Source organism: Ustilago hordei (genome assembly GCF_900519145.1).
Source record: "Ustilago hordei strain Uho2 genome assembly, contig: UHO2_contig_03, whole genome shotgun sequence".
Lineage (NCBI taxonomy): Eukaryota > Fungi > Basidiomycota > Ustilaginomycetes > Ustilaginales > Ustilaginaceae > Ustilago > Ustilago hordei.
In genome coordinates, this window is record NW_024545288.1 from 735,597 (window position 1) to 761,919 (window position 26,323).

The 26,323-nt window shown below is 52.2% G+C and overlaps 6 protein-coding genes across 6 annotated transcripts; 5 read left to right on the forward strand and 1 right to left on the reverse strand.

Annotated features, from left to right (window-relative positions):
• Positions 1-195: 195 nt before the first annotated feature.
• On the forward strand, positions 196-1,236 carry UHO2_01855 (uncharacterized protein; the record flags this gene model as incomplete). Its single annotated transcript, XM_041559292.1, has 6 exons — positions 196-286; positions 352-408; positions 519-604; positions 707-711; positions 829-892; positions 991-1,236. 6 exons carry the CDS (start codon positions 196-198, stop codon positions 1,234-1,236), a joined length of 549 nt encoding a protein of 182 aa, XP_041415226.1.
• Positions 1,237-7,403: 6,167 nt separating this feature from the next.
• Positions 7,404-9,773, forward strand: UHO2_01856 (uncharacterized protein; the record flags this gene model as incomplete). The annotated part of the gene is made up of 1 exon (XM_041559293.1): positions 7,404-9,773. The coding sequence occupies one exon, from the start codon at positions 7,404-7,406 to the stop codon at positions 9,771-9,773; it is 2,370 nt and encodes a 789-aa protein (XP_041415227.1).
• A 919-nt stretch (positions 9,774-10,692) lies between these two features.
• On the forward strand, positions 10,693-13,263 carry UHO2_01857 (uncharacterized protein; the record flags this gene model as incomplete). The annotated part of the gene is made up of 1 exon (XM_041559294.1): positions 10,693-13,263. One exon carries the CDS (start codon positions 10,693-10,695, stop codon positions 13,261-13,263), a length of 2,571 nt encoding a protein of 856 aa, XP_041415228.1.
• Positions 13,264-20,364: 7,101 nt separating this feature from the next.
• UHO2_01858 (uncharacterized protein) lies at positions 20,365-21,276 on the forward strand (the record flags this gene model as incomplete). Its single annotated transcript, XM_041559295.1, has 1 exon — positions 20,365-21,276. One exon carries the CDS (start codon positions 20,365-20,367, stop codon positions 21,274-21,276), a length of 912 nt encoding a protein of 303 aa, XP_041415229.1.
• Positions 21,277-22,457: 1,181 nt separating this feature from the next.
• On the forward strand, positions 22,458-24,434 carry UHO2_01859 (putative flavoprotein-ubiquinone oxidoreductase; the record flags this gene model as incomplete). The annotated part of the gene is made up of 1 exon (XM_041559296.1): positions 22,458-24,434. One exon carries the CDS (start codon positions 22,458-22,460, stop codon positions 24,432-24,434), a length of 1,977 nt encoding a protein of 658 aa, XP_041415230.1.
• Positions 24,435-24,613: 179 nt separating this feature from the next.
• UHO2_01860 (uncharacterized protein) lies at positions 24,614-25,783 on the reverse strand (the record flags this gene model as incomplete). Its single annotated transcript, XM_041559297.1, has 1 exon — positions 24,614-25,783. One exon carries the CDS (start codon positions 25,781-25,783, stop codon positions 24,614-24,616), a length of 1,170 nt encoding a protein of 389 aa, XP_041415231.1.
• Between the last annotated feature and the right edge of the window lie 540 nt (positions 25,784-26,323).

Below are 26,323 nucleotides of genomic sequence, written 5' to 3' on the forward strand. Positions count from 1 at the left end.
TGTATAAGAAGCACTGTTGGCTGCCAATGTTTGTGCAGATAGCATGGATCATGAGCAATGTCATGGCATTTGACCAGCAAATGGTTGATGAAGTTGCAGTGTCCCCAACCCAGCAGCCTCCAACAGGTGTTTTGGTGCAAGTTCCCATTCTTCCTTTGTATAATCTTGCAAACCTCCATTCTTGGCATGACCACAATGTTGGATGAGGTTGCTGTCAGGGGTCTCGCGCCTGAAACCCAGGTCGGTCTGTCGAGATACTCGGTGACTATCAAATTGCGCGATGACAGTGGGTGGCATTCATTGTATATACTATCATAGGTTTCAGCTGACCTCTGTGGACACTCTGTTCAGGGGTAGCTTGGCACAATCAATATCAATGCATAGGTTATGATGACACCAAGGTCTGGTGTGAGTGTTGATGATGATGAGGTTGATGGTGTTGGTGATAAGGTTGGTGGCATTGGTGGTAGTTCAGTGGCATCAACACGAGTGTCCAGTGTGCTGACTAATGCTTGAAGTGATCTCCAGACCACAGTGGACTACTGCCTTTGGTTCTATCTATATCTGGACTGCTGACCTGCTATGGGCTGCCTTCGGACATCAGGTAGTGGTGATACAACACATGCACTACAATGAGGAGCAACCTTGATAGATTGCTACTATGCTGACTGGAACTAATATATACTTATGCTGAAGTGATAACTAGTTATGGTGTGTGTAGAGTGGATGAGGATCCACTTGACCTTTGATGATGAGTGTCAGGGGTCTCGTGCCTGAAACCCAGGTCGGTCTGTCAAGATACTTGGTGACTATCAAACTGTGCAACAGCTATTGTCTCGGTATCTGTCTCAACAAGCTAGTTGTTCAGCAACTATCAAGTTGTGCAGTGACAGTGGGTGGCATTCATTGTATATACTATCATAGGTTTTGGCTGACCTCTGTGGACACTCTGTTCAGAGGTAGCTCAGCATGATCAATATCAATGCATAGGTTATGATGACACCAAGGTCTGGTGTGAGTGTCGATGATGATGAGGTTGATGGTGTTGGTGATAAGGTTGGTGGCATCAACACGAGTGTCCAGTGTGTTGACTTGATGCTTGAAGTGATCCCCAGACCGCAGTGGACTACTGCCTTCGGTTCTATCTTGATCCAGACTGCTAACCTGCTATGGGGCACCTTTGGATGTCAGGGAGTGGTGATACAACACACACACTACAATGAGGAGCAACCTTGATAGATTGCTGCTATGCTGACTGAAACTAATATATACTTATGCTGAAGTGATAACTAGTTATGATGGGTGTGTAGAGTGGATGAGGATCCACTCGACCTTTGATGATGAGAAAGCATGGTTATATACCTCTTCCCAGCATTGCCAGCGATGCTGCTCCTGCTCTCTCTCTCCAGAGAGTACCTTCTTCATCGAGTACTGCTCAGGGGCCTCTCCTGCTTGGCACCCCTGTGCCTCTTGAGCTGTGTCGACTCCTTCGACACTGCTCCTCCTCCTCATGACCTGGTGTCGAATCCTTCGACTCTTGTCTCTCAAGCCCCTGAGTGGTAACCATCTGCATGCTCCTTGAGCTTGGTCCTCCTCGTGGCTGTGCCTGGCCCTCCTCGCATATGGCTCAGTCCTCCTTTGCATGTGAGTCTGTAGGAGTCCATGGTCTCCATGGAGACTGCACTACGACCATGCTCTCTACTGGTATCAACTAGATCTTCGATACCTGTGCTCCTTCCATATGAACCAGTGACCCTCCTGCTTCTTGAGCATCCAGGCCCATGACAATGAGAAGGTATGGTTATATACCTCTTCACAGTGTCGCCAGCGATGCTGCTCCTGCTCTCTCTCCAGAGAGTACCCTCTTCATTGAGTACTGAACAGGCGGGGGCCCTCTAGCACCACTCCTGTCCTCCTTGAGCTATCCTGCTTGCTTGGCACCCTTGTGCCTCTTGAGCTGTGTCGACTCCTTCGACACTGCTCCTCCTCCTTTGACCAGTGACAGTTCCTTTGGCTCTTGTCTCTCGAGCCCCTGAGTGGTAACCATCTGTATGCTTCTTTGAGCTCGGTCCTCCTTGTGGCTGTGCCTGGCCCTCCTCGCATATGGGCCTGGTCCTCCTTTGCATGTGAGTCCATAGGAGTCCATGGTCTCCATGGAGACTGCACTATGACCATGCTCTCCACTGGTATCGACTAGATCTTCGATACCTGTGCTCCTTCCATATGAACCAGTGACCCTCCTGCTTCTTGAGCATTCAGGCCCATGACAGTTGCTAGATAGTTTGCCATCTGGCAATGTAGATCCTTGATAAGCTGCTGCAGCTTTTTGTGGACCTTCTTTGAGTGCTTTTGAAGCTTGCAGCATTGCACAGATGACAAGGCAAATGGCAGGGCTGGTTGGTGTTGGCAGGCTTCCTGTGGCTGAGCTTGGGCTTGCTGAGGTGATTGAGGATCAGAAGTGGTTTGCAGCAGTGGCAGCAGCTGTTGATGGTGCAGTTGACATCTCCAATGACAACAGTGCTGGATCTTGTTGTTACAGCAACAGAGTTGTTCCAAGCAGATACCAATGTCTTGAGAGCCTACATCAAGCATGCAGCCATCAGAGGAATACATAGCAAATGGAGTCCTGATGCCAGGATCAACAGATTTGACAACAATGGCCTGCTTCAGAGATTGCTTTTGTGGAACAACAGTTGTTGGCACATTGTAGCAAAGAAAGAAGTACCAATTGCCATATTGGTCCAGCTGGATGCTCCACTTGTGACCAGCTTTGAGCTTGGTTGTATGCAATTGCAAAATGGCCTTGCAATGGTCCTTGGGGAAGTGGCATCCTCTTTGGCTGTGCAGGCAGATCTTAGCCCAGGTATCTGTCAGAGGTCACTTGCCTGAAACCCGAAATCTGTAGTAAAAGGCAACTACTATGAATCTTGGCAAGATCTGTGGTAAAAGCCTTCTATTGTTGTGTCACAGGACCGGATAGATGCGCAGGAAGAAATGGATTCATATGAAGAGCTCATGTGCAACAATTGTGGATTGGGCAAAAGTAGAGTTCTGACAGAGTTCAGTGAGATTGGTAGGATCAATGGCTCTATGGCATAACTTGTCAAGATTGGTAGGAACATGGGTCTTACTACAGGAGTCAGTAGAATTGGCAGTACCACACTTGCTACAACAGGCCTCACAGAAATCAGTTTGAGAGAAATCCTCTATTGCCAATATGGCAAGGGGAGGAAAACAAACAAAGGAGAGGTTGCTGTCACGGGATCGGGAATCGGGTAACCAAACCGAACATAGTGAGCAGCAAAACCACTACACCAGCTAGTCCCTTAGCTGGTGTACCCAATTCACACAACACTGAAGTATAAGCATTTTCACTCCCAAATGCTCCGGACTCGGAGAACGGAACCATTCCGGTGACAGTTGCCACTGGATGAAGTAGGGGCCTGACATGACAATGAAGTTGGTGCAAGCAGATGGGTGCTGATGACAGGAGGGAGATGAAGGGGTGTGAGTTGCCACCCATATGAAGTGGGAATGTCTCCTGACTATGATGAAGTGGCACAAGGACCATCCATCCACAGGGCATGAGAGAAGCAGAGCCAGAGAGCAGCATCACACAGTGGATGGGAAGGATAGGAAGGACAAGGAGGAGGAGCAGAGTTGAAGAGACCCCTGACAAGGAGCAGTGTCGAAGAGGCCTCCCAGAGTAGGAGCAGTGTTGCAGGCAATGCTGCAGGAATGGTTATATAACCATGCTCCTCGTCATAGCAAGTGAGTGGATCCCCATCCACTCTACACCATATCATACTAGCTATAACTTTCACATAAGTATAATTAGTAGTTTGTCAACAGTAGCAATTGCAAGACATTGCTTCTATCATAGTGCATGTGTTGTATCACCACTCATTGACATCATCCAAAGGCAGTATTAACTGCAGTCCAGATATTGATTGACACTGAAGGCAGTTCATACTGTGGTCTGGCCCTCTCGATCATTAGAAACCAAAGGCAGTCATCCACTGCAGTCTGGGGATCACTCAGTCACTCAGTCAACACACTGGACACTCGTGTTGGCATCAACAACATCATCAGCACCAGACCTTGGTGTCATCACACAGTATGTATTGGTTAATTGATCATGCCAAGCTACCTCTGGACGGAGTGTCCAGAGAGATGGCCATGATGTGGAGAGGCGTGCAGGTAAGAAAGAGTGGTTGTGTCTTTGGTGATGTCGAGAGGTATCAGGTTGAGAAGCGGAGCGAGAGTGGGGGATCGAGTCGTTGTAGGTGTTCATACTAGTCGAATGTGAATGGCTGATGGTAATGATATCGCCTTCCATCGCATCGCGAACGGCGAGTGTTTGGTCCTGATCTATGCTTGCATCCTCCTTCTCATCTTGGCCGATACGATTTACGCTACGCTCGTGGGGATCACGAAGTTCAAAGTCGTAGCTAGGAATAAACTCTTCCGTGCGATTGCGGGTTGTAGTGTCACCATCCGAACTTGCATGTACCGGAAGAAGAACGAAAAGCACGCTTGTCGAGAGTCTGGCTGCAGACCAGCAAGGCAGTTTGATGCAGATGGGCGCTCAAGCTTCTTATGCACGCATAGCTTAACTTTTGTCACTCGAGCATGATGGTTGTTTGCAACTGGCAGATGCGGGGGATCCTGTTGGGCGCGATGATCAAGTATCATTCATACGGGTGGTACTACAGTTGGAACGCAAGCCCCCAGTTCTTCACGGCTCTGTTCGGTTTGGCCCGCGACATAATGGGATCACTTGGGGATGATATTCTGATCGCCCTTGTGTGTAATCGAACATTTCTTAGATGTGCCTGGCAGTCTGAGGGTCTCTCGCCTCGGAAGCGCGATTAGAGACGCATACAGCCGCCGCTGCCTCTCAGAAGAGAAGGAGCAAAATTTGGTCGCGGATGCACAGCAAGACTGTATAGGAAGAGCATGAAAGGACGGGCCGAATCCTCCTGCTAGCGGGATACATATACAAGAAACCGTGAGGAGATTTTGGTCGATCCGAGACCGCTTATTCCTTTTGACATGGATGGGAGAGCCTTAGCCGAGCATCTCGTCCTCGCCAACCTTGGTTCGAGGGCGTCTATGGCGTTGGCCTTGTTCCTCGCTTACACAACGCGAGGTGCGAGAATTGAAGAGGGCCTGGCATTTTCCAGAAAAGAGGCTCTGAAAGCGAGAGCGAGACCAGAAGCGTCTCGGCGCCTTTTATTTTTCTATGTCACTGTCGGTCACTTGTATGCATGCAACCAGATTCAACGCCCACCGGAAGTCAATTCCAGCTACCGATGGCCCACATCAACTCATATCGCTGCAGTGGAAAGCATGAGGAGATTATGAATACGGCAGCCATGTCTTACTGTTCACACATGTCTCGTCCTCTAAGATACGAGAAAGTAGAGCAACACGAGAGGCGCAAGCCATGTGGTTGCAAGGTCACTGATTCCTATCTATATTTAATTGAACAACGAGCGATCGGCCAAAAAAAGGAAAAAAAAAAAAAAAAAAAAAAAAAAAAAAAAAAAAAAAAAGGGGGTGGTTGGGGGGGCCGACAAACCCCTTTCCGCTCTTCTCCTCCACTTGGATAAAAAGAAGGAAGCATCGCAGCTGCATAGCGCTTTGCAGCTGGTGTAACAATGCCGAGGGTCCACGTTGAGATGGGCTATGCATTTGATTGAGCCCTTTTCTTAAATTACATTTGCTGCGTGGCAGTGACGGCTCAAATTGGTGCACGGCAATTTTATGGACGGGAGGCTGCAGCCATGACAACACCGAAGGCCGCTTCAAATGGCAGAGAGGATCGATTTTTGCTTTGGATTTTCCCCGAATTTCTTTTTGACCGACACCCTCGAAATCTGGAATCTGGAAAATTCTCTCTGACTTTTGTCTCGCTTCGAAGGCCTTCCTTATCCGCGCTGTGCGACCGCTGCTGTTGCGCTTCCGCTGTGTCACTTGGGCGTGCACACGCTAGATTGCTCAGCAGTCACAGTCACATGCGACAAGAATTGTGAACACAGAGCAGCATACAACTGTAAAGTTTGATATCCCCTTGAATAGCCGTCGGACCTTGATACCGTAGCTGCCCTTGTCTCTCTGTCTCCTCTTTTGCCGCTGCACGAGGCCGCCGCAAAGTGATGGACTTTTGAGCTTTTTGGCAGCTTCTCATCGCGGAACGCTTCTCTCTCGTCTGCCTTCTCTATTTCTCACAGATCGTAAAGTTAATTTACACCTCAACTCGACTCAACCTCCTCTTGGCCTATTCGCCGCTGTTGGTCCTTTGCTTTTGGCTATTCCCATCCTCCTCCTCCTCATCATCACCACCACCGACAAGCTCAGCTTCTGGTCCCACACCAACCCCCTCCAATACTCCAGCTCACATTCAGCATTACCCCGACCACGCTCTCTAGGACGCCTCCTCTGGCCTCGTCCGCTGGCACAAATCCATCTCCAAATCAAGCAATCCAATAGTGTAACTGCGGACGGACCTTCCAACTCGACAGCCTCCGGCGCAGAATCTGGAACTGTGCGCCGCCCTTCATCAGCACCTTGATTCCACTTTCCCGCCCAACGCCCATTCTCACTTCATCTCGCTGCCCCGCACTCTCTCTTCTTGGTGTTTCTCTCCTCTTCTCTTTGGGCACTTCATCCGAACACCTTCAGCACCCTTCTGCCCGCCACCGTCTGTACCTCAGCGTGTCTCGACAATCAGATCTCGCCATCTTGTTCAGCCAACTTAGACTGTACCGCACGGAAAGTTCCATAGCATCTTGCACTTCAATTTTTTCGCTGCAAACCTCGTGCCCTAACCCCGACTAGCATCATTTGATCGGCGCGATCGATCACGCTACACCTCAATCATCACCTCGACGTATAAAGCTCGACTCAGTAGTACTACCAGCTGGCCCAAGGAGCTGGTCCACTGATTAGCCGCCTCCTTCCATGTCATCACGCAGCCTTCGTCCTTGATCGACTCACGACGTGCCCAGCTCAACGGGCTCACCCCATCAACCAGCCTCGATCCGTCTCTCATCGGACCAGCAGGGCTCTGTACCACAGTCGCTCTTCATTCACCTGTAGGATTAATTCTGTAGGAAGTGCTGCTGCCCATGCCAGCCACCACCAATGCAGCCATGACCACCAGTCCTGTCGACTACGATCTCACGCCCTCGGCACCTGCTCAAACCTTCGCCGACATGCAAGAACGCTCTCAGCCACTTGGCGCGAGGCGAGGGCCCGAGCATCCGACTGGCAACATGAGCTCCAAGCCTCGCATTTCTTCCGACAAGGTGTCTACCACCACAGCTGCCGAGCTCGAACCCATGCTTGAAAGGGGTCCAGCTCCAGCCTTCTCCAAGTCATCACTCTACCAGGTTGGAATGGTCGAGGGTCTCACTCCACCAGCAATGTCATCACATTCCGCTCTCGGCACTTGTCCGACAGAAGTCAGCAGTATAGTCGCCACAGGACTCGAAATGGGTCTCGGCGTCAGCCTTGCTTCTTCTGCTCTCTTGACCCACGTTTCTGGCGCCAGAGCAGCTGCTCTCTCGGGCCTTGCCGAGCCGCGCTATTCGCGTCCGCATCAGAGCGGCTTCGAGCCTTCATCTTTGGCCGCACAAGAAAGCCCCAACTCGGACCTGTCACCGGCGTCTAGACTCGAATTTGACGCTCCAGGAACCACATCGGCCGCCACCAGCCTCCCATACAGAAGTCGTGACCAGCCCAGCCCAGACTTTGTTGGCGACGGCATCGAGGGAGATCTCCATCGTCGGCGCACGACGGGCTCGCGTCAACCCAAGCATCGCATGGAGCCTATGATTCGTGGTCGTCATCACCGTGCCGACACGCATGATCCCATCATTCCGGCTGCCGCCTCACCTGCCATCACTGCAGAGATTGAAAAGCAGCAGTACTATCAGAACAACTACATCTCTCTTCGCAACGAGGCCAAGATCTCAACACAAGGTCTACCCGGTAGCTTCAATGCAGACACACCACTGTCAGCAACCACCAGCGTCGAGCCAGAGCCGTCCTTGGGCGGTCGAAGCAGCACGCAGGCGCACGCATCGTTCGGCGGCAGTACACAGCTCGAGACGCCTTCGCTCGGCGACAAAGTCATGCTTTCGCCTGATTCTCAGCATCCCTTCTCCGGCAACCCATTTGCCGCGATTACCACTTCCTCCAGCCCCGTGCAAGATGCAACGCATCACGGCGAGCCTGCTGGCTGGAAGTCCATCCGACAAGGTCTCGCTTCTGGCGGACATGGCCCAACGCAAGCCGCCTTGCTTGGCCTCGGAGGCGGAAGTCACTTTGGTCCTGGTGTTCGTGCAAAGGTTTCGGAGGTGCTACCATATCTCGTTTCGAGCATTCCATTATCGGGCGAGGAAGGCGAGACCGTCACCATTGCTGAGTACGGAAGCCTGAACACGAGGTCCATCAATCTCATGCAACCCATCATCTCGTCTTTCGTGCAGAAGGCGCACGCAGACACACCGAGAAGGGAGACAGGCAAGAGCGAAGATGCCATCGACTACTTCCCTGGTTTGGACGGTGCAGCATCGTTGCGATCCATTCTTGGCGTCGACGCCTCGGCTGATTACCCCTGCAAAGTCAGCTTCTCCATCATTCACGAGGATTCGCCACAGGCCGACTTCCGTCCCTTGTCGCAGATGCTTGAAACCAACCCGGAATCTTATCTGCATCCACAGTGGCAGGCGATGCATGAGCCTCCTCTTCACAACGCCGTCTTCCCAAGCTTTGTCTCGCGACCCTTTGCATCCCGCATCGCACCTCCTTCCACATTGCATCTTGGAATCAGCTTGATGGATTTGCACTGGTCGCATACGCCGAGGAACCCCACCGTATCGCTTTCGACGTCGGCACACGCCGAACTCGCCGCATTCCTCACGGCGAGGGCACACGAATTCCGCAAGGGCGGTATCATCGTGTTGGCCTACATTGCTCGATCGGAGGACAGCAACGTTGTCCTGCCTGATCGACCGAGATCGACCGTTCACAGCATCGGCTCGATTGAGGTGGAGCGCGGGGCCGTATCGCTTGCATCAGAGAATGGTATCCAGTCTCGCAGCAACGGCAACGGCGTTGATGCTGAGGCAGGTTCGCAGCGCATCCCACTGCTGCGCAAGGAGCGAAGACGTTCCAATTCATCGCCCAACCGGCCTTCCTTCGCAAGCACCGCTTGTCCAGCAGACACCCCCCAGCGACCTTCTGACATCTGGTCCACTCTCACTAATACACTCGCCCCCTGTCTTCAACGACTCGTCTCCTGTGGCATGCTCAAGAGCGATGTCGCTCGTCATCTGCTTAGCTTGCCTATGCATGCACGTACTCCACGCCAGACACGCAACGTGCTCAAGTCGGTCAAGCACCTGTGGAAGGTCGAGTGGAGCTGCGGCTTGGGCGATGAGCCTATCTCTACTGATGCTCCCCCCGCTCTAGTCAGCGAAGCTGAGCCTCTGCGATTGCCGCACCCCGCGTGGAAGGCACTGCAAGCAGGCACCCTTTCGCGTGTCGCATTTGCCGAGCACATGATCCAGCTCTTCAAGAACCTATACGAGTCACACTTCCGTGCCATCTTGCGCGAGAAGGGCAAGCTCAGCAAAGGTGCTGTTGAGTTCGTGCTTGACTCGCTGTGGGATGTGCTCCAGTCCAGGATTGATGATCAGGAGCCATGCCCGATCGCTGAGTGCGAACTTGAAGTTCAGATCGTTGCCTTGCGCCGTATCTAATGCCCACCCATTCCTGACTATTTCTCGCCATGGTCTACTCGGTATCATAAAGATTGTCCTCCAACTTTTTCCCCCCAAAACAAACACTCTCCTGAGCTACTCCTCTCTCGATGTCTCACCGCTCTCTCCTGGGATCTCTGTTTAGTCACGGTTCACTTGTCACATGTATCTTTCTCTTGTCCTTGCATTCGCATCAATCATTTTTCACTCTTCAATGGTATTTATCTGAAGCTTGGGTGGCTTCCAACATACACATCTTCCCATCTGTGCAGCAGAACCTGATTCGCCCGCATGCCTTTGCGAGCAGACAGGAGCTTGGGGTCTTTGAGGAAAAGAGCGAACCCTGATCTGAAGAGTTCCGAAAATAGGGTCTTAGAGCAGCAGATAGCCGAGCATGTCAAAATCAGGTGGTGTGTCAGTGTGTAAATCTGTGCACTGCAGAACTCCACATGGGCAGCTCAGGCTGGTGCATGTTGTGCAGCTGCATCGCTTCGCTTTCTTGTTGTCAATCTCCGACTCAGATCCATCATCTTCACATCCGCTCCACACCATCATCCACTGATTCCCCCCGGGCTTCTGCTGACGTCCGAACAAGTGTCGACGACCAGCTGGCTGCGCCGTCCACGGGCAGCAACAGGGCTATCTCAGTCACTATTCACCCAATCGCAGCACTGACGACTGCAACAACCTCAACACGGACGTGTGCGCCGACTCAAGCGCTTCCAAACCTCCAGTCCCAGAGCGTAGCATCACAGCGGATCATTCGTCCATCATTTGAGACTTAAATAATCTCCGCATCACACCCTAGCAATTAATGACCGCCTAGCTCAGCACAAGCTTACCTCAGCGCTGACAGTTCGACAAACAAGACGAAGAGTCCATCAGCTCTGCCTCGACAACCAAGCGAGAACCGGCCGCCATGACGGCGGAAGGAGCGGCGGGTCCGTCATCAGACACCTCAGCCTCCGCCAAGCGCCTCTCATATGTCCCATATCAGCGCAAAGGTCACCTTCGAAACGGCTCCAGCGTATCTCAGACACCAGCAACGCCTCCAGAGGCAGAATCTTCGACGCCCTCTCCAAGCTCCGCGTCAGCTTCACATCGCCCAAGCGGAGAGAGTATACGTTCAACTGCATCATCTTCGGCTGGAAAGCAAACGAGCAGTGGTAGTCCATCTACGAGTGCCAGGCTGGAAGGCAGAGAGCCATCACATCGCCGAACTACATCTTCGGCGTCCACTCGTCAGCCAGTCACACCATCCCGAACAGCATCCTCCTTCGGCCAACCAGCCGTCGCCTCGCCATTGGGCGTCGGGCTTGTTCGGCCTCATCGTGACCTTGATGCGCCTCCACCGCCATTGCGAGTTGCTTCGAAACTCGCATCTAACAGCTCAACACCATCATCCGCTAATGCCAAGCAGGTAGTTTCATCGTCCACTCAAGCTCAGGCGTCTTCTAGCACGTCGGCCTCGAACTCAACTGCGTCGATGCGCCATGACCGCACTCAGAGCAATGCTTCGGCATCGACAGTTCGTGCAACCGACTCGCCTCCTGCACCTCAGAAGATGCCGGATTCACCTCGGACGTCTAGCAGAATCCAAAGCAAGCCTGCCGCAGCAAATTCTACTCACAACACGACCCGCAACGGTGCGACTAGCAACGGCAGCGCGAACGGCAGCACTTCTGTTGCCTCGAGTACAGCGTCTAGTGTTCCCGGATATAGTAAAGCTTCATCGGCTGTTGGCAGTCCTCATGGCAGTCGATCTTTGACGCCCATCATTGGCGCTTCTGGAACCTCTATACCAGCTCACGTCAACTCCTATGCTGCGCTGCTAGCAGCGCAGTCCAGACTGGGTCCCATTCCAGTCCCACAAGGTGTAGCACTGGCACAAGCCGCGGGAGCAAACCCGGCGGCAACAGGTCAAACCATGGCGCTTCCAACCTCTGATGGAAGAACAACAGCATATCGATCAGGCTTCCAACCAAAAGGTGTCTTGCGCATCCGAACAAGCGAATTTGCCGAACTACGACGTAAAGGCCGAAGCGAAGGAGAGATGGAAGAGCAACGTATGGATCGTCGACTAGCCAAGCTCATTGCGATACACTTCGAACCTGTCAGCGATACGGAAAAAGCGTCGGCCGGTCCAGCAGCGAAGAAGTCATTTGGCTCCTCTTTCATCGACTTGGATCTTGACGAGTTCAAACGAAATCCTAGCAGTCTCATCAGGAAAGGAGGCAGTGATCTTTGGACGTCGTTCCGAGCTCGTGGTCGTGGTGAAGATCCAGCAATTCGTCAAGCAGAGCAGACCATTGTCAACTGGCAAGACGACTCAGAGGCGAAAGCTTGTCCTATCTGCGCCACTCCTTTCAGCTTTACCGTTCGCAAGCATCACTGTCGACTCTGTGGGCGGGTCGTATGCGCTTCGCCTCACCTTACACGCTTGGCATGGGCAGAACAGATGGGTTCAGGAACAGGCAAAACTTTGACCGCAGAGGAGAAGGCAGAACTCGAAAGCAAGTGCTCGGGCAACATCGTTGCTGACCCTATCACTGGTCGGATAGAAGAAGTTAAAGAAGGCACCACTTCATCCTCGTCCTCGTCCACCTCCAACCCTGCTTCGTCGAAAGGCGTTCGCGTCTGCCGCGACTGCAAATCGATCGTACGCAAGCGTCAATACATGATGGACGATGAACCGCTCCCTGTCTTCATGAAGCTGTATGAAGCGCTCATGCGAGTTCAAAAGGAGATCGAACAATCGCTTCCGGAGTTTCAAGAGATGGTTTTGGGGTTGCAGAAGCAAGATCAGACCGCAGCACTAGGGTCTAGTATCAGAGCAAACATCGAGCTGCAAAGAGATGCTGTGCAGGCAAGGAAGCAACTTTTAGCTAATTTTGCGACTTATGATGAGTTGGCGAAACGAATTCGAGCGCTGCCTTCCGACTCTGCAGGTGATGCAGCGCAGGAGAGGATTCAATATGCCATCTTCACGAGAGCTCATCTGTTTTTGCAGCAGAACATGTTGCCCTTGCAAAGTTTGCCCAGGTTGGGGAGTAAGAAGAGTGACGGAGGTTCAGACACGACAGGTAGCGCTCCAGGGTCTCCTCAGCCTGCATCGCCGAGGTTGGGACCGCGTCGTGCGCAGCACAGCAACAAGGTATCAGTGAGCTCAATTGTATCATCCAGATCGCTTTTTGGCGGTGGAAGTGGCGGAAGCAGTCTGCGAGCTAACTCTGCGGCAGAACTGGATGAACAACTCAACCCTGACGAGGAGGAGGACGATGAAGCGGATGCAAATGCTGACGCAGCTCAACTCAGAGAGCAGCTCAACGTGCTGTTAGAGCAGGAGAAGCTGGTTGCAGACTACGTGGAAAGCGCAGCAAAAGCGAGGAAGTTTGAGGACGCAAAGACGTTGAAGAAGAGTCATGAGGATCTTTGTAAGGAGATACTGCGGATTCAGAGAAAGCTGGTGGTTAAGGGTCATGGGCGTTAGTACTCGGCCGCAAGAGCTGCTTTGTTTATGAAGCAATGGACAACCATCCCTCTATTCTTCGGCAATTCGCAATAGATCTGATGCCTTGCCATGCTATCGACTGAACCGTTTCAAGTAAGAATATGAGCTCTGATCAGGCTCATGATCATGGTTGCGCTTCTTCGGCTGAACTCTCGGCAAGCCCCTATTGAAAAGCTGTCAGATGATAACATAGAGCATCTTACCGGCATCCGGTGCGTTCGATCGATCTTGAGCCGCCATGACTCCGGTCCGCTATTGCGGCTAAGATCGTGTGATGCGCGGCTCCTTATCGTCGATCTTGCAAGTAAAGCTGCGTGGGAAAGAAGAGGGTCTCAATCAGCGTGTGAGACAAGACGGCGATCATGACCTTCATACGCCCAAAGAATTTTCGTGTGATATGACGACGACCACTGGCGGCGGCAACGGCGTTGTTTGACATCGGTACGAGGAGTGAGGGGCATAAGCATGAGGGCAAGGTAGCGCGAGGTTGAGGGATCGGCAGATGCGTCGATCTGTTCTTTCATCGTTACTTCATGTCTGGACCTTGAGATCTGAGCATGCTGTTCTCACCCCTAAGCAAGTCCGAGGCTGCTCTCAAGGTTGGGTTCGGATCGGATAAGAAAAGCTTAGTCACCATTGCTTGCCTTCTAAGTTTTCCATCTTTTTCCTTTTCGTGCGGATTGGGAGCATGAATGGTGTGCGCTGTATCATCGGGAACACCCCAACCTCGGGTGCAAACACGAAGAAAGTTGGGAAGCGACAAGAAAATGTTGAAAATTAGCAATCCAACATGATGATGTGAGGGAACATGAGACGATACGGGAGGGATCGGGCGAAGCCGATCTCATCAGAGATCGGATACAACATGGTCCCGCTCGTTGTCAGGCATCGTCATGAAGGAGGATACACCCACATCCGGCGTGTACCATCCAGATGTATATATATCTCACAGGGCTCTCGCCACACCTATTCAGTCAATTGAGTATATGTTTCTGCCTTAACAGAGTAGTGACGTCGTACTTAGACTATCCCCGATCGCCAGCTATCGGAACCCAAAACGTCTTTACTTTCAACAGAAAATAGACCGACCCTGGAATCTCAGCTCGTCCAAAGACCTGAGACAGACAGACAGACACACACACACGTGCGTTGATCGCGTTGCTTCTACGCGAGCTAAAAGCTGATTGTTGTTGATTAAGGGGATAGATTGTAGTCCTTCGATTGAGAAGCCACGTAGCTAGGAATGGCAAACAAAATGATGAGGCTTGCCGACGTTAGCAACATCGACCTCCTCTTGCTCGAATTGAAGATAGCAAGGTATAATACGCTGTCTTGGAGCCACGATCAGGCTCCCTTACCACAAACGTATGACTTCTTGAATGCTTATCATTTCTATGGATGAGTGTGACTACATTGAGCATATATATACCTTAGCATTATCTTCTGAGCACGCCATACTGAGATGAGTCAAGTGCTTCCTGCAATACTCCTGAGAGGTTACCATGACAACCTTTCATACATTTTGTATGCATATTGTTTGTTCACGACCTCGCTCTGTCGGTGTCTCGGGTAAACCTTTTAAGTCCGATTGGAATGCCAATGTATCTTCAACTGCTCGCCTGGAAGAACAGAAGCAGCCTGCGAGATCGACTTCTCCGGCATCATTCCTGTCATTCTACCTTTCTCATATCACCAGCAATAGAGCTCGGCTCGTCTCGGAGAAGCTTTTGCCTCAAAGCGAACGTTTGATTCGATGAGAAGATGCAAGACTGCTCAAGTAGATGTTCAAGTATTGCGCCACAGTGAAGGTCACTCACTCACGGCAAAACTCGTTTGTTCGGGACAAAGCAATGGCGATGGTCTACAGCATTCGTTCCTCTTGCCGGAACACAAAATCAGCGTCTCTCTCTGGTCCAATCACATCACCATCTCCGATTCAAATGCCAGTATTAAGACCTTCTCTTTACATGAACAAAAGCATTGTTGAAGAAGATGGCTTGGCTTGGCCTGGCGTGGGGGAGACGATCAGAGCGGAGATCATATTGACACAGTCGTGCACCTTTGTAAGAATGATTAGATCATGAGAAAGTCTCATGTGTTTGAACCTTAATACTTGATCGGGCTTTGTCCTTCGATCCACTACATTTGACTCTGCGTTGGTGGCTGCTGGAAATGCTGACCGAGCTTTTGCTTTTGTTACAGTCCCTCGTGGCATCTGAGGTCCCTTTGGACGGCGGGTACCCTCGAATCTTTTGGTCAAGCAGCCGGAACGGAGGCCTTCAATTTCGGTTTCTGAAATTTGAATCGAGAAGAAAGGGAGTGTAATTGCTGCGCCGCCGCAAATTGATTGTCACTTGCAGATCACAAACAGAGCTTGTCCCCTGGAAAATTGTGATTCGCCATCGATCCATCTCTCTGAGCCCCTCTTTCTGCCCAATGAACGCTACACGCTACTACTTTACGCGATTCGATAGAGTGGGTTCACCACCGTTTGCGGTGGAAGCAGCTGCAGCTTCAGAAAGCGGACCAGGTTGAGCCGTAAACACTTTACAAAGTCTCCGCGCTTAAAGAGGTTGACCGCGTTTGCGTGCTTTGTCACGGGATTTGAGACATTGGCTCCACCATTACTAAGGCTCAGACGATCAATGCCTCTGGAAGAAAGGATGTTGACTGGAGAGAGAAATGTGTCATTACACGAACAAGTTGGGAATGTTTGCCCGTTTCGTTTATGGCCCGCTGGTCGCAAAGACTAGATCTTTGTTGGTCTCTTGGATACGGCCGGCAGATACCGTAAGCCGCCTTAACGCTTTGCGACAGTCGGCTCCTTCTTTCATCCTAAACCGCACTCAAGAGCGAAACTCACACAATGGTGTTGCTGCGTCAATGAAAAGCTATGATGTAGCTTTGATTCGGATCCGGAATCTTTGTCGGGAAGCGAGTCAAGCGTCCGATGCTTTGAACCTACACGAGGCCATCGATCGAAGATTGAGCTCGAGAGTGCGATAATCAGGGGTCCAACATTCCGATGGACGGAGATGAGCCGGTGCGGTGCGACTTTCGGCAATCTGAAGCGAGATGTACGCAAAAGTCAGCAACAGCAGCAGTAGTGAGCGAGACTTGCAGTAGTGTCGGCGGCTGTAAAGTGGTATCGAGCTATGCCAGGCACGCAGCATTAAGGCCAAAGGAAGGAAGGAGGCCGATCCCGGCGGGGTTTGAGAGGCGATGCTCACGCTCAGTTACGGATTCTGGAAGCGTTTGCTTGCCCTTTTTAAACATGAATACACATGCAAGGATATCAAATTAATGCACCCCGAGAATCGCTCAATACAAAAATTAAGCTCACTTTGCTTTCGCTCGCTTGACTACCGCTTAGGCATGGAAGCACGGCTCAACCACGAGAGGAGTTTCTGATGCATTTCCCACAGAAACGGGCAGTCGAGCAGCGTGGTTGAAATTCAAGTTGAATTCAAAGCCTGGCTCAGACACGAACGGCATTCAAGCTGTGAAATTCCTCCGAGACGATCCCTTCTTCTTGCAAGCCACGATTCGAGAGACGCCGTCGTTCCAGGCACCAAGTTTGTTTCCCAGTCCATCTTTTGTGTCAATTTGAACCATGATCTATGTTCCTAGCTCTCAGTTCGTGAAGGTTGAAAGAGAAGTGGCTGGTACAATTGAACATATTTCGCCGAAACTTAAAAAGCACCACGTTGATGTGCGATGAAAGATCACCGAGAAACGACAGAGCTAATCACAGCCTCGTGGAAGAACGGATAGCGAACGGTCCGGCAAGCTAACCCTCAACCCTTGTGTGGGATGTATGGCAAAAGCGGCTCGTGGGGTACATCCATGGTGGCATACACTACCACAGCACAAAGATGTGGGAATCGGAAAGATGGTTGCCGAACGCGGCGACAGCGGATAGAGAAAGAATGAGGGTGCTATCGATCAAAATGCATCGTCGCCGGCCGAAAGAGGATTGCGACTCGAGTGTGGGAAAAAACCGATCATGATCATCGCTCAACTCCGCCACCGCTTGACCGCCACCGCAGTCGGGATAGAAGCTATCTGTGCCGTTCGCATGGCAGTGATCCGATAAAGAAAATTGATTGCGGGACAATCTTCTTGCATCAGGGCCATGCTTGCGATCGGAGCTTCGACAAGAATGAGAAGGTTGATTGCGGTTTTAGCAGCGCAATCGTGACCCTAAAGAAGGCTGTCACATCGGCACATGCTGAGCGATCGACAGGGTCGAGCCATGCCAAAGTGTGTTGTGTAAGACGGACAGCGCTGTCGGGTCCTTGTAGGGGTTCGTGAGACCCGTATCAACGATTCACTCTTGACATGCTCACAGGGGCTAAGCTCGGTCAATACCGCGCCGCAGCAACGAGCCCCTTTGTTGGCTACTGTCACATTCCTGATCATGTTCCTGCGCCCGATATGGAACAGCCAAGAGAAGAACAAGAACAAAGGGATGTAGTATTCTGCAGTCACCAATCGAATTGAAGCGGTTTGGATAAGCCCAGATTTGGAATCTCAGCTTGGCAAGTTCGATTGACTGCGTGCGTGAATGAGTGAATGGGTGTGGCTGCAGCGTTCGATGTCTGACCAGTCAAAGAAAGCGACAATCAGGCGTCGTCTCCTTGCGGGGCGTTTGCGTTGCAGACATCGCGCTGTGCTGTTGACAAGCAACCTCCTTGCTGCGCCTTCTTTTCGAGGTGGGCGGCTCAGTGAAAAATCTAGCTTGCAGCTCAGTTTCTAAAATTCCCACATTTAACCTGCAAGCCCTGCCGTGATGAAAAAGAGAGAGGTGGCAGAGGCCCCATTTTTGGAAATTCCATCGGCTGGCTCAACTTTTTGGTGTGTGCTTCTTCTGCGCCAAAACTGTTCCTGCCTTTTGTTCCTGGCTTTGGCTGCTTTCAGTTCCCGATTTTTCATTTTCTCGACCTAATCATCGCTTGACTGTTGCCCTTTGCAGCTCTGCGCCCACGCTTTCAAGTCAAACCTAAATCGACTTTCGAAACACGATTACAGGCTTCTGACTGGCTCTCTTTCAGGAAGTGCGAGGCCGTATCATACTTCTGATAACTCTAACTCAGTCGATGGCCACTGATAGCGGCCGAGCAATCACCGGAGCAATCATACTGATCAAAGGAGCGCAAAGACCCAAGGGACTAGCTGTTTGACAGGTACACTCATTTTTTGGCATGCAAAAACCGGCACGTCTTTCTCACCACAAATTAAGAGAAAGGCATGAGCGCCTGTCGGGTCGATCGTGATCTTCAGCCAGAGAAACAAGCTTGGAAGAGAGCAGGGAGCAAGGAAGGCTGTCTGGCTAGCTTCGGTTTTACAGGCGAGTCCTATTTTCGGGTTGGGGGCGCAGACAAAGGGCAGGAAGAAAGAAAGCTTCGCAGCAATCGCCATTGAGCTGCTCCGGCTACTCTAAGCGAAGCCGCACCAGTCGATCTTGCCAAAAGCCAAGCTGTCAGATTGATGGGATCGCGAGCTCGCACAAAATGAATAAGCTGAGAACCACTTGCAGCGAGAGAGGGGTCGAGCTGTGAAAAGTGGCTGATTGTCAGTTTCACAAAAGCGCAAAAAGGCAGGAGTTCGGTCGAATTTGTGAACGAAGATTCTGAAAATTGAAAAAACATTTGAAAAAGGCAAAAGACGTGATCTCATAGACTGGTCGGCAAGCCACTTTTTGCGAGGCAATTGCAAAATCAAAACGAATCTGTCAAAATTTTCACCATTTTTTTTCTCGATTCCGTTGAGCCAAATACTGACGCGAACTCAACTGAGACCTAACGCGACAGGAGGTTCAAGTGCCTGGGGTCCCCCTTTTTTTCTTTTTCCTTTTTCTTTTCTTTTTGAATGATTCCCTCGTGGCTTTTTGGTCAAGTTGTGGACCCCCTTTTTTTCCAGTCTCGAGGGTATCGTGTGCTGTATTGGAAGAACTTGAGACACACACCAGAGATGCCCTTGCGTGACATTCTCACCCTTGCTCGCCGTAGTTGACAGCGGCCAAGCCAAGTTACACACCGTTAGCTGCCGCTTTTGCCGTTTTCATGCTGCCGATCAGTTCCCAGCCCTGTGGACGATGGGCCAGTTTGTGTGGGCTTCGGCTGCATTTTGTCATGCCTCCATCCGACCTTGCTCGCAGAGAAGCGTCGTTTAGTTGCCCGTAAGGGTGAGCTGCGGTTGATTGTTGATCTTACCTCCCTTCAACTCATCTCACCTCGCCTCGCACTGGTCCGTCGGAGGATTGGTCGACGTCCAAGATGGTCCCTAACATTCAAAAATTTCGGGGTGCTACTTTCTAACTTCTCTGCTCGTCATCCCCGCAGCAGCTTCTGACACCACTCACACCACTCTCCAATCCGGCCTCCGCCATAGTCTCGACAGCTCGGTTTCAACCACTCCCCTCAATCTCTTCCGCCTTTCTAGGGTTCCCCTTTCCAATCTGATCAAAAATTTCGTTCCTACTGTTCTTGTGCCCTTTGTGACCATGCCGAATTCGACCCCCTAGTTCGCCCCTGCCCCCTTCCTGCTCTTCGGCACTATATGCGGAGCCACCCCTGGCTGGCCCCTCGACACCGTTCGCTCGGTCGACCGCTCAAGACCCCTTTCTGCGTTGAGTGTCGACTGAGGAGCATTGAGCATGAACTTCTCCCATTCTTCCTCTCGTTTTGCGCCCATCTACGGCCAAATCAGCCAGTGTCACGGGCATTTCTTGGATCAGCGTGTTCCACGGCGCCGATACTGTTGATCCGCCTCAATCATCCTTGTTTGGAACCCTTTGTTCGCCGTTGAGCACCAATGCCCGCCGCTTGAACTCCCTCGATACACAGTTCAAATGCCCTTCCATGTCGCCGACCGCTCGGCAAATGCTAGGAACACTCTTCCTGCCAAAACAGCCTGAAGCTACGGCATAGACCGTTGCACCGCTCGCTCAACCCCTCGGGATCCATATAAGCTAGACACCATCCGACGCTCATCATCCCCTCTCTCATCAACCGACCTAACCCATCCCATCCCCATTACCCTACTCCTTCATCGGATATCCTCTCCTATTCCTTCACAATGATCGCTTCCAACGTCCTCGCTGTCGCTCTCGCCGTCGCTGGTGCTGCCGCCGCTCCCCTCGTCAAGCGATCGAGCGGTCAGGCTACCTATTACGCCGCCGGTCTCGGTGCTTGTGGTTGGGTCAACTCTGGCTCTGACTTCATCGTCGCCATGAACGCTCCCGAGTGGGCTGGCGGATCTCGCTGTGGTCAGACCGTGACCATCACTAACCACAAGAACGGCAACACCCAGTCCGCTCAGATTGCTGACCTTTGCCCGGGCTGCTCTTACGGCTCTCTCGACATGTCGACCAGCCTCTTCGCTGCCCTTAACAACGGCAACATGGACGACGGTGTCTTCCCCATCTCCTGGTCGTTCGGCTCTGGCTCCGCTGCCTCCAACAACAACCAGCAGCAGCATCAACAGCAGCAGCAGCAGCAGAAGACCTCCTCCACCTACACCCCCGAGGCTACCTACACCAAGTCGGTTGAGGCTTCCGCCACTGCTACCCCGGCTCAGGCTACCTACTCCCCCGCCGCCGCCGCTGCCAGCCCCACCGCTTCGTACGCTCCCCAGCCCGCTTCTGCCTCTAACACCAAGACCGTTGTCTCCACCCCTCTCTGGTGGTCTGACATCCCCGAAGTCAACAGCAACTGCGGTGTCAACCTCGGCCCCGCCTCGCTCCCCATCGCTATCTCCTCTTCCAAGCTCCTCGCCGCTGACAAGCTCAACGACGCTTGCGGCAAGTGGGTCCAGGTCAAGAACAACCAGAACGGCAAGCAGATCTCCGTCCAGGTTGTCGGCAGCTTCGTTGGCTCCGAGGGTGACATCGCTCTTACTGAGGCTTATCGCCACATTGCCAACAACTACGAGAACCCCGAGAACATCGAGTCCATCACCTGGGGCTTCATTGACGGCCAGAGCATGTAAATCCTTCCTTCTAGGATTCACATCTCTCTCTCGCTGCTTTGATCTATATTTCTCCTTGCCCCTCTCGTTTAGATTATAGAAGCATAGTCGTAGGCACGATGTCTCCGTGAGGCATCGGAGCTCTCCTAAGCCCCCCCCATCTTCCCTTTAGACTTCTCTTCTGCTTCGTATCTCTGCGCATTATGGGCTTTTAGTATTTGTATCTTATCACTCTCTTTCCACACATTTATATGCTCGCCGATGTCTTCTACCAGCTACCTCGCGGGCCCGTTCAATCAGGGCACCCCGGGCTTGGGGGACCATTCGTGTATACGGGCAATACATATAGAAGAAGGCTTGCTTGCAAGTTCTTCGATCTCACTCCACTATCGGAATTGGACAAAAAAAGGCGTTCAGCCTAGTATCCCATACTTTCTTCCTTGCTTGTGCTCTGCCTGACTTTCTTCCTTCTCGTATTTCGTACAGATCGCTTCTGCTCATATGATGTTGGCCAGCACCGATCCGCAATCTTTGCTGAACGAAACAGGGTGTTTTGCAAGTGAGGTGTAGATTAGCGCGGGACGAGGCATCGGGCTAAGTCTAATGCCTGATTGAACGATGCGCTGATCGAATAGCGCGTTCCGATTGGCTCTGAAATTTAGTCAAAGTGACTCGCGACCGGTGCGCGCGAGAGAAAGAGGGTTTTCAACGACCTTTTCTTTTACTTTTTCCTGGAGCTTTTGCAGGCTTAGAAATGGCGCGCTTCGCAGCGAATCGCATGGATTTGGCGGGATTTCCTGTTGAAAAGGCCCGCTTCCGGAAGAGATCAACAGCTCATGGACCGGACCCTTTCTTTCTCACACACAGACACACGCTTCTAGCTCACCCCCGCACTTGGTTCATTGTCCGCCATCGAATTGCTACGTCACGCTCAACAGCAGCAAGCTCTAAGGACAAGCGCACCTATCTCTTTCAACCTAAGGGACCCCGAACAATCTCCTTCTCACCCATCACCACCATCGCCATCCGTCTCGAGACGCCTCTACTAGACCACGAGCCGCGGTGGTTCAAAAAATATTTCCAAGCGCGCCCTTTCTACATCCATTCGGTCGCGTAGTACGTCCTTCCATCGCCACCACACACATCCCTCCGGACGTCTTACCCACTTCGGCCTCGTGTAGAACGCAAAGGAACAACATACCATGTTCGCCGCTCGTGCAACACATGCCTCGCCAGCCCGTCTGGCGAGCGCACTCCGTGGCAATACAGTCGCTCAGGCAGGTCGATCGCTTCGCGCTACCTCCTCTGCCTTTGGATCCTCGGCTTCGCTCTCTACCCTCGCAACTCGAAGCTACATCCCCAGCCGAGCCAGCGCTGTTGCCTCCTCTTCCATCGCACGTACCTTCTCCACGACTCCAGCTGCTCGCAGAGCTACACCAATCGAGGAAGGCGATGGCGAACCCTTTGACCTCAACACAGTAGAGCGTGTGGCGGATGAAGTCGACGTCATCATCGTCGGCGGTGGCCCTGCAGGTCTATCTGCCGCCATCAAGATCAAGCAGCTCGCCGAGGAGCGTGGAGAGGAGATTCGTGTTGTCGTCCTCGAGAAAGGTCCAGAAGTTGGAAACCACATTCTTTCCGGTGCCGTCATTCAGACCAACGCTCTCGACGAGCTTCTGCCCAACTGGAAGGAGCTCGGCGCACCTCTGAACCAGCCTGCTCTCGAAGATCAGATGCGGTTCCTTACACCTAACGGATCCTTCCCAATGCCACATCCACCACAGATGTCCAACAAGGGCAACTACATTGTCTCCTTGTCCCGTGTCGTAGCATGGCTCGGTGAGCAGGCTGAGGCCGCCGGTGTCGAGATCTACCCAGGTTTCGCTGCTGCACAGCCTCTCTGGCAGATGGATGACAGTGGCAAGCCCATCGGCATCAAGGGTGTCATCACCAACGAGATTGGTCTCGACAAGTCGCGCAAGCCCAAGGACTCTTTCGAGCCAGGTATGGAATTTCACGCTCCCATCACACTCTTCGCTGAGGGTGCTCACGGCTCTATGACTCAAAAGATGATCAGGCAGCTCGGCTTGCGTGAGCAGGTTGGTGCTGACCCACAGACGTATGGTCTTGGTGTTAAGGAGGTGTGGCGAGTTAAACCCGAGAAGCACCAGGCTGGTCTCGTCACCCACACCATGGGCTGGCCTCTTGACACCAGGACCTACGGTGGAAGTTGGACCTACCACATGGAGGACAACATGGTTTCGCTCGGTCTCGTCGTTGGTCTCGACTACCAGAACCCTTACCTCAGCCCCTTCCGTGAGTTTCAGCGTATGAAGCACCACCCCTTCTTCAAAGACCTTCTCGAGGGTGGTGAGTGTCTCGCTTACGGTGCAAGGACGCTTAACGAAGGTGGATACCAGTCGATCCCTAAGCTCCACTTCCCTGGAGGTGCATTGGTCGGTTGTGCAGCTGGTTTCCTCAACGTCCCCAAGATCAAGGGTACACACAACGCCATGAAGTCGGGCATGGTTGCTGCTGAGTCTCTTGTCGACGCACTGGCCAAGCGTGCCGAGTCCGGCTCTGAGGAGACAATCGACCTTGCCGACTACAAGACCAGACTGGACGACACTTACGTCATGAAGGAGCTTTACGAGGTGCGCAACTTGCGGCCTTCATTCCACGGTCCACTTGGCTTCTGGGGTGGTCTCGCGTACTCGGGTCTCGACTCGATGATCCTCAAGGGTCGTGTGCCTTGGACCTTCCACCACCCTGGTGAGGACCACGCTCAGACCAAGCCTGCTGCTCAGTGCGAGCCTATCGAGTACCCCAAGCCAGACGGAAAGCTCTCGTTCGATATCCTCACTTCGGTCTCCAGGACAGGTACCAACCACGCCGAGGACCAGCCTGTTCACTTGGTAGTCAAGGATGGCGACTACAAGGGACACGTTGAGAGGAACGTGGGTACTTTCGAGGGTCCTTTGGGAAGGTGCTGCCCCGCTGGTGTCTACGAGTATGTTGAGGCCGACACTCCTGCTCAGGAGGATGCATTGGGCAAGAAGTTGGTGATCAACAGCCAGAATTGCATTCACTGCTACACCTGCTCAATCAAGGCACCTGACCAGAGTATTCGATGGGATGTGCCTGAGGGCGGAGGAGGACCCAAGTACTCGATGACCTAATGACAAGAATCCATCCACTATCACACATGTCCTTCTGATTCTTTCATATCAGATCACGCATTGCATCATCACACCAGAGAAGTTGGAAGAAGGAGTGTGCATTAAGATTGTCTAAAAGTACATGAGAGTGTAAGATTCGGAACTGTAAAAGCTTGTGTGCAAACGAGAGATTGTTCGGCCTACTCGGGCTTGGGGTCGACAACAATAGCAAAGTTGTTTCGGTCATTGCCTGGGTTGAGCTCGCGCTTCTTGAAGACGGTTCCATCCCAATCGTCGGATGCGCCAGGAGCCTCGGAAGCTGCCGCAGCCTCTCTTCGCTCAGCCAATGGCTTACGCTGGAGCAACCACCTGGAAAGCTTGGCCGAATCGGACTGCTTGAGAACGTTGAAGCCAAGCGAGCTGAGGATCGCCCTTAAGTGAGACTGGTTCATGTATCGCGAGTTGGTCAAACAGCTCAACGGCAGGACCAAGAAGCAGAAGCCAGGAACATCGTCGTTCTCGGGCAAGTACTTGTGTACGTGCCTCAACATCTCTCCCCTCTTCCTGACATCGCCCACGAAGTTGACAACGAGACTGAGTGCGACCATGTTGTACTTGTCCTTTTCTTTGGCAGGAACGGGGAAGTCGAAGAAGCTGTATTTCTGCACTTTGTCGCCTTGCGGGTGAAGGTCGATGTAGATAGCGTCAACCCATCGGTATTTGGAGTAAGCAGTGCCGGTGATGGCACCAACGTCGAGAACGCGGAACTTGGGAAGGTTGCGGTCATGCTGGTAGACGGTGTTGAGAGCCTCCATGCACCACTTGCTGGTAGGTGTCTGACCGGACTTGGCGGAACCTGTCAACGACCAGGCTTGGTACTGTGCGAGACCCCCAAGGGAGTCGAGGCCAGCCTGAATCTCGTCCTTCTCCTCTGCGGTCTTTGCCTGTTCGAGCTGCTTGAGCAGAGTGTGGAACTTGGCGATCTTTTCGGCATGCTCTGCTGGTGGAACAGGTGTAGCGGCGATACCTGTGTCATTCTCTGTGTCAGCTTTGTTGGCCTTCTTGTTGACAGCATCGCCTTTGACCTTGCGAGCTTCTTTGAGAGCTGCTTTCTGGACACCGCCTTGCTTGTTGCCAGCAGCGTTCTTTCCCTTGTGATGCTTGACACCACCTCGCTTTCCTCGTAGTCGGATGAGCTTGCCCTTCTTTGCACCACCGTCAGCTTGTGAGTCGAAGTCAGCGCCACCCTCGGCAACAGGGGCAGCAGCAGCAGCGGATGCAGCATCACCAGCTTGGGCTACGGCGGCAGGAGCAGGAGCTACAGCCTGGACCTTGCCACTACCTGGCTTCTTTCCTTTCGTTCGTGACATGGTGCTTCGGATATGGGTCTTGTGCTTGTGGTGGGGCACCAAGAAGAGCCGAAGTCTATGAAACGAAAGAGTTATCGGACGCAACTGGCCTGGGATGTTTTCTGAGTTCTTCTTTCTGACAGGGTCCAACTGACATTCAGGCGCTCTCAGAAACAACTTCTGCAGCTGCTAGATCGCTCACCCGCAAATTTTCAAATTTTTAGAAGAAAATTCTTACGCCTTGTGATGCTCTGAAACAAATGCAACTGCAGCTCAGTCTGCTCCACAACATCGAGAAAGTCACCGGATGAGAATGTTGAAAAGTGAAGACGTTTGGTCCCGATAACTGGCGATCGGGGAGAGTCTAACTACGATGTTACTGCTGCTTTAAGACAAAAACATGTATACTCAATTGGTTGAGTGAACATGGTGAGAGCCTAGCACTCCCAGCTTGATATACAGCATGCACATAAACTGTCCCATAATTTTACATGTCACCATACATCACTCCAATGCTCAATAGCTATAAGTTGTATTGCCACACTGTCTGATATCATCTGA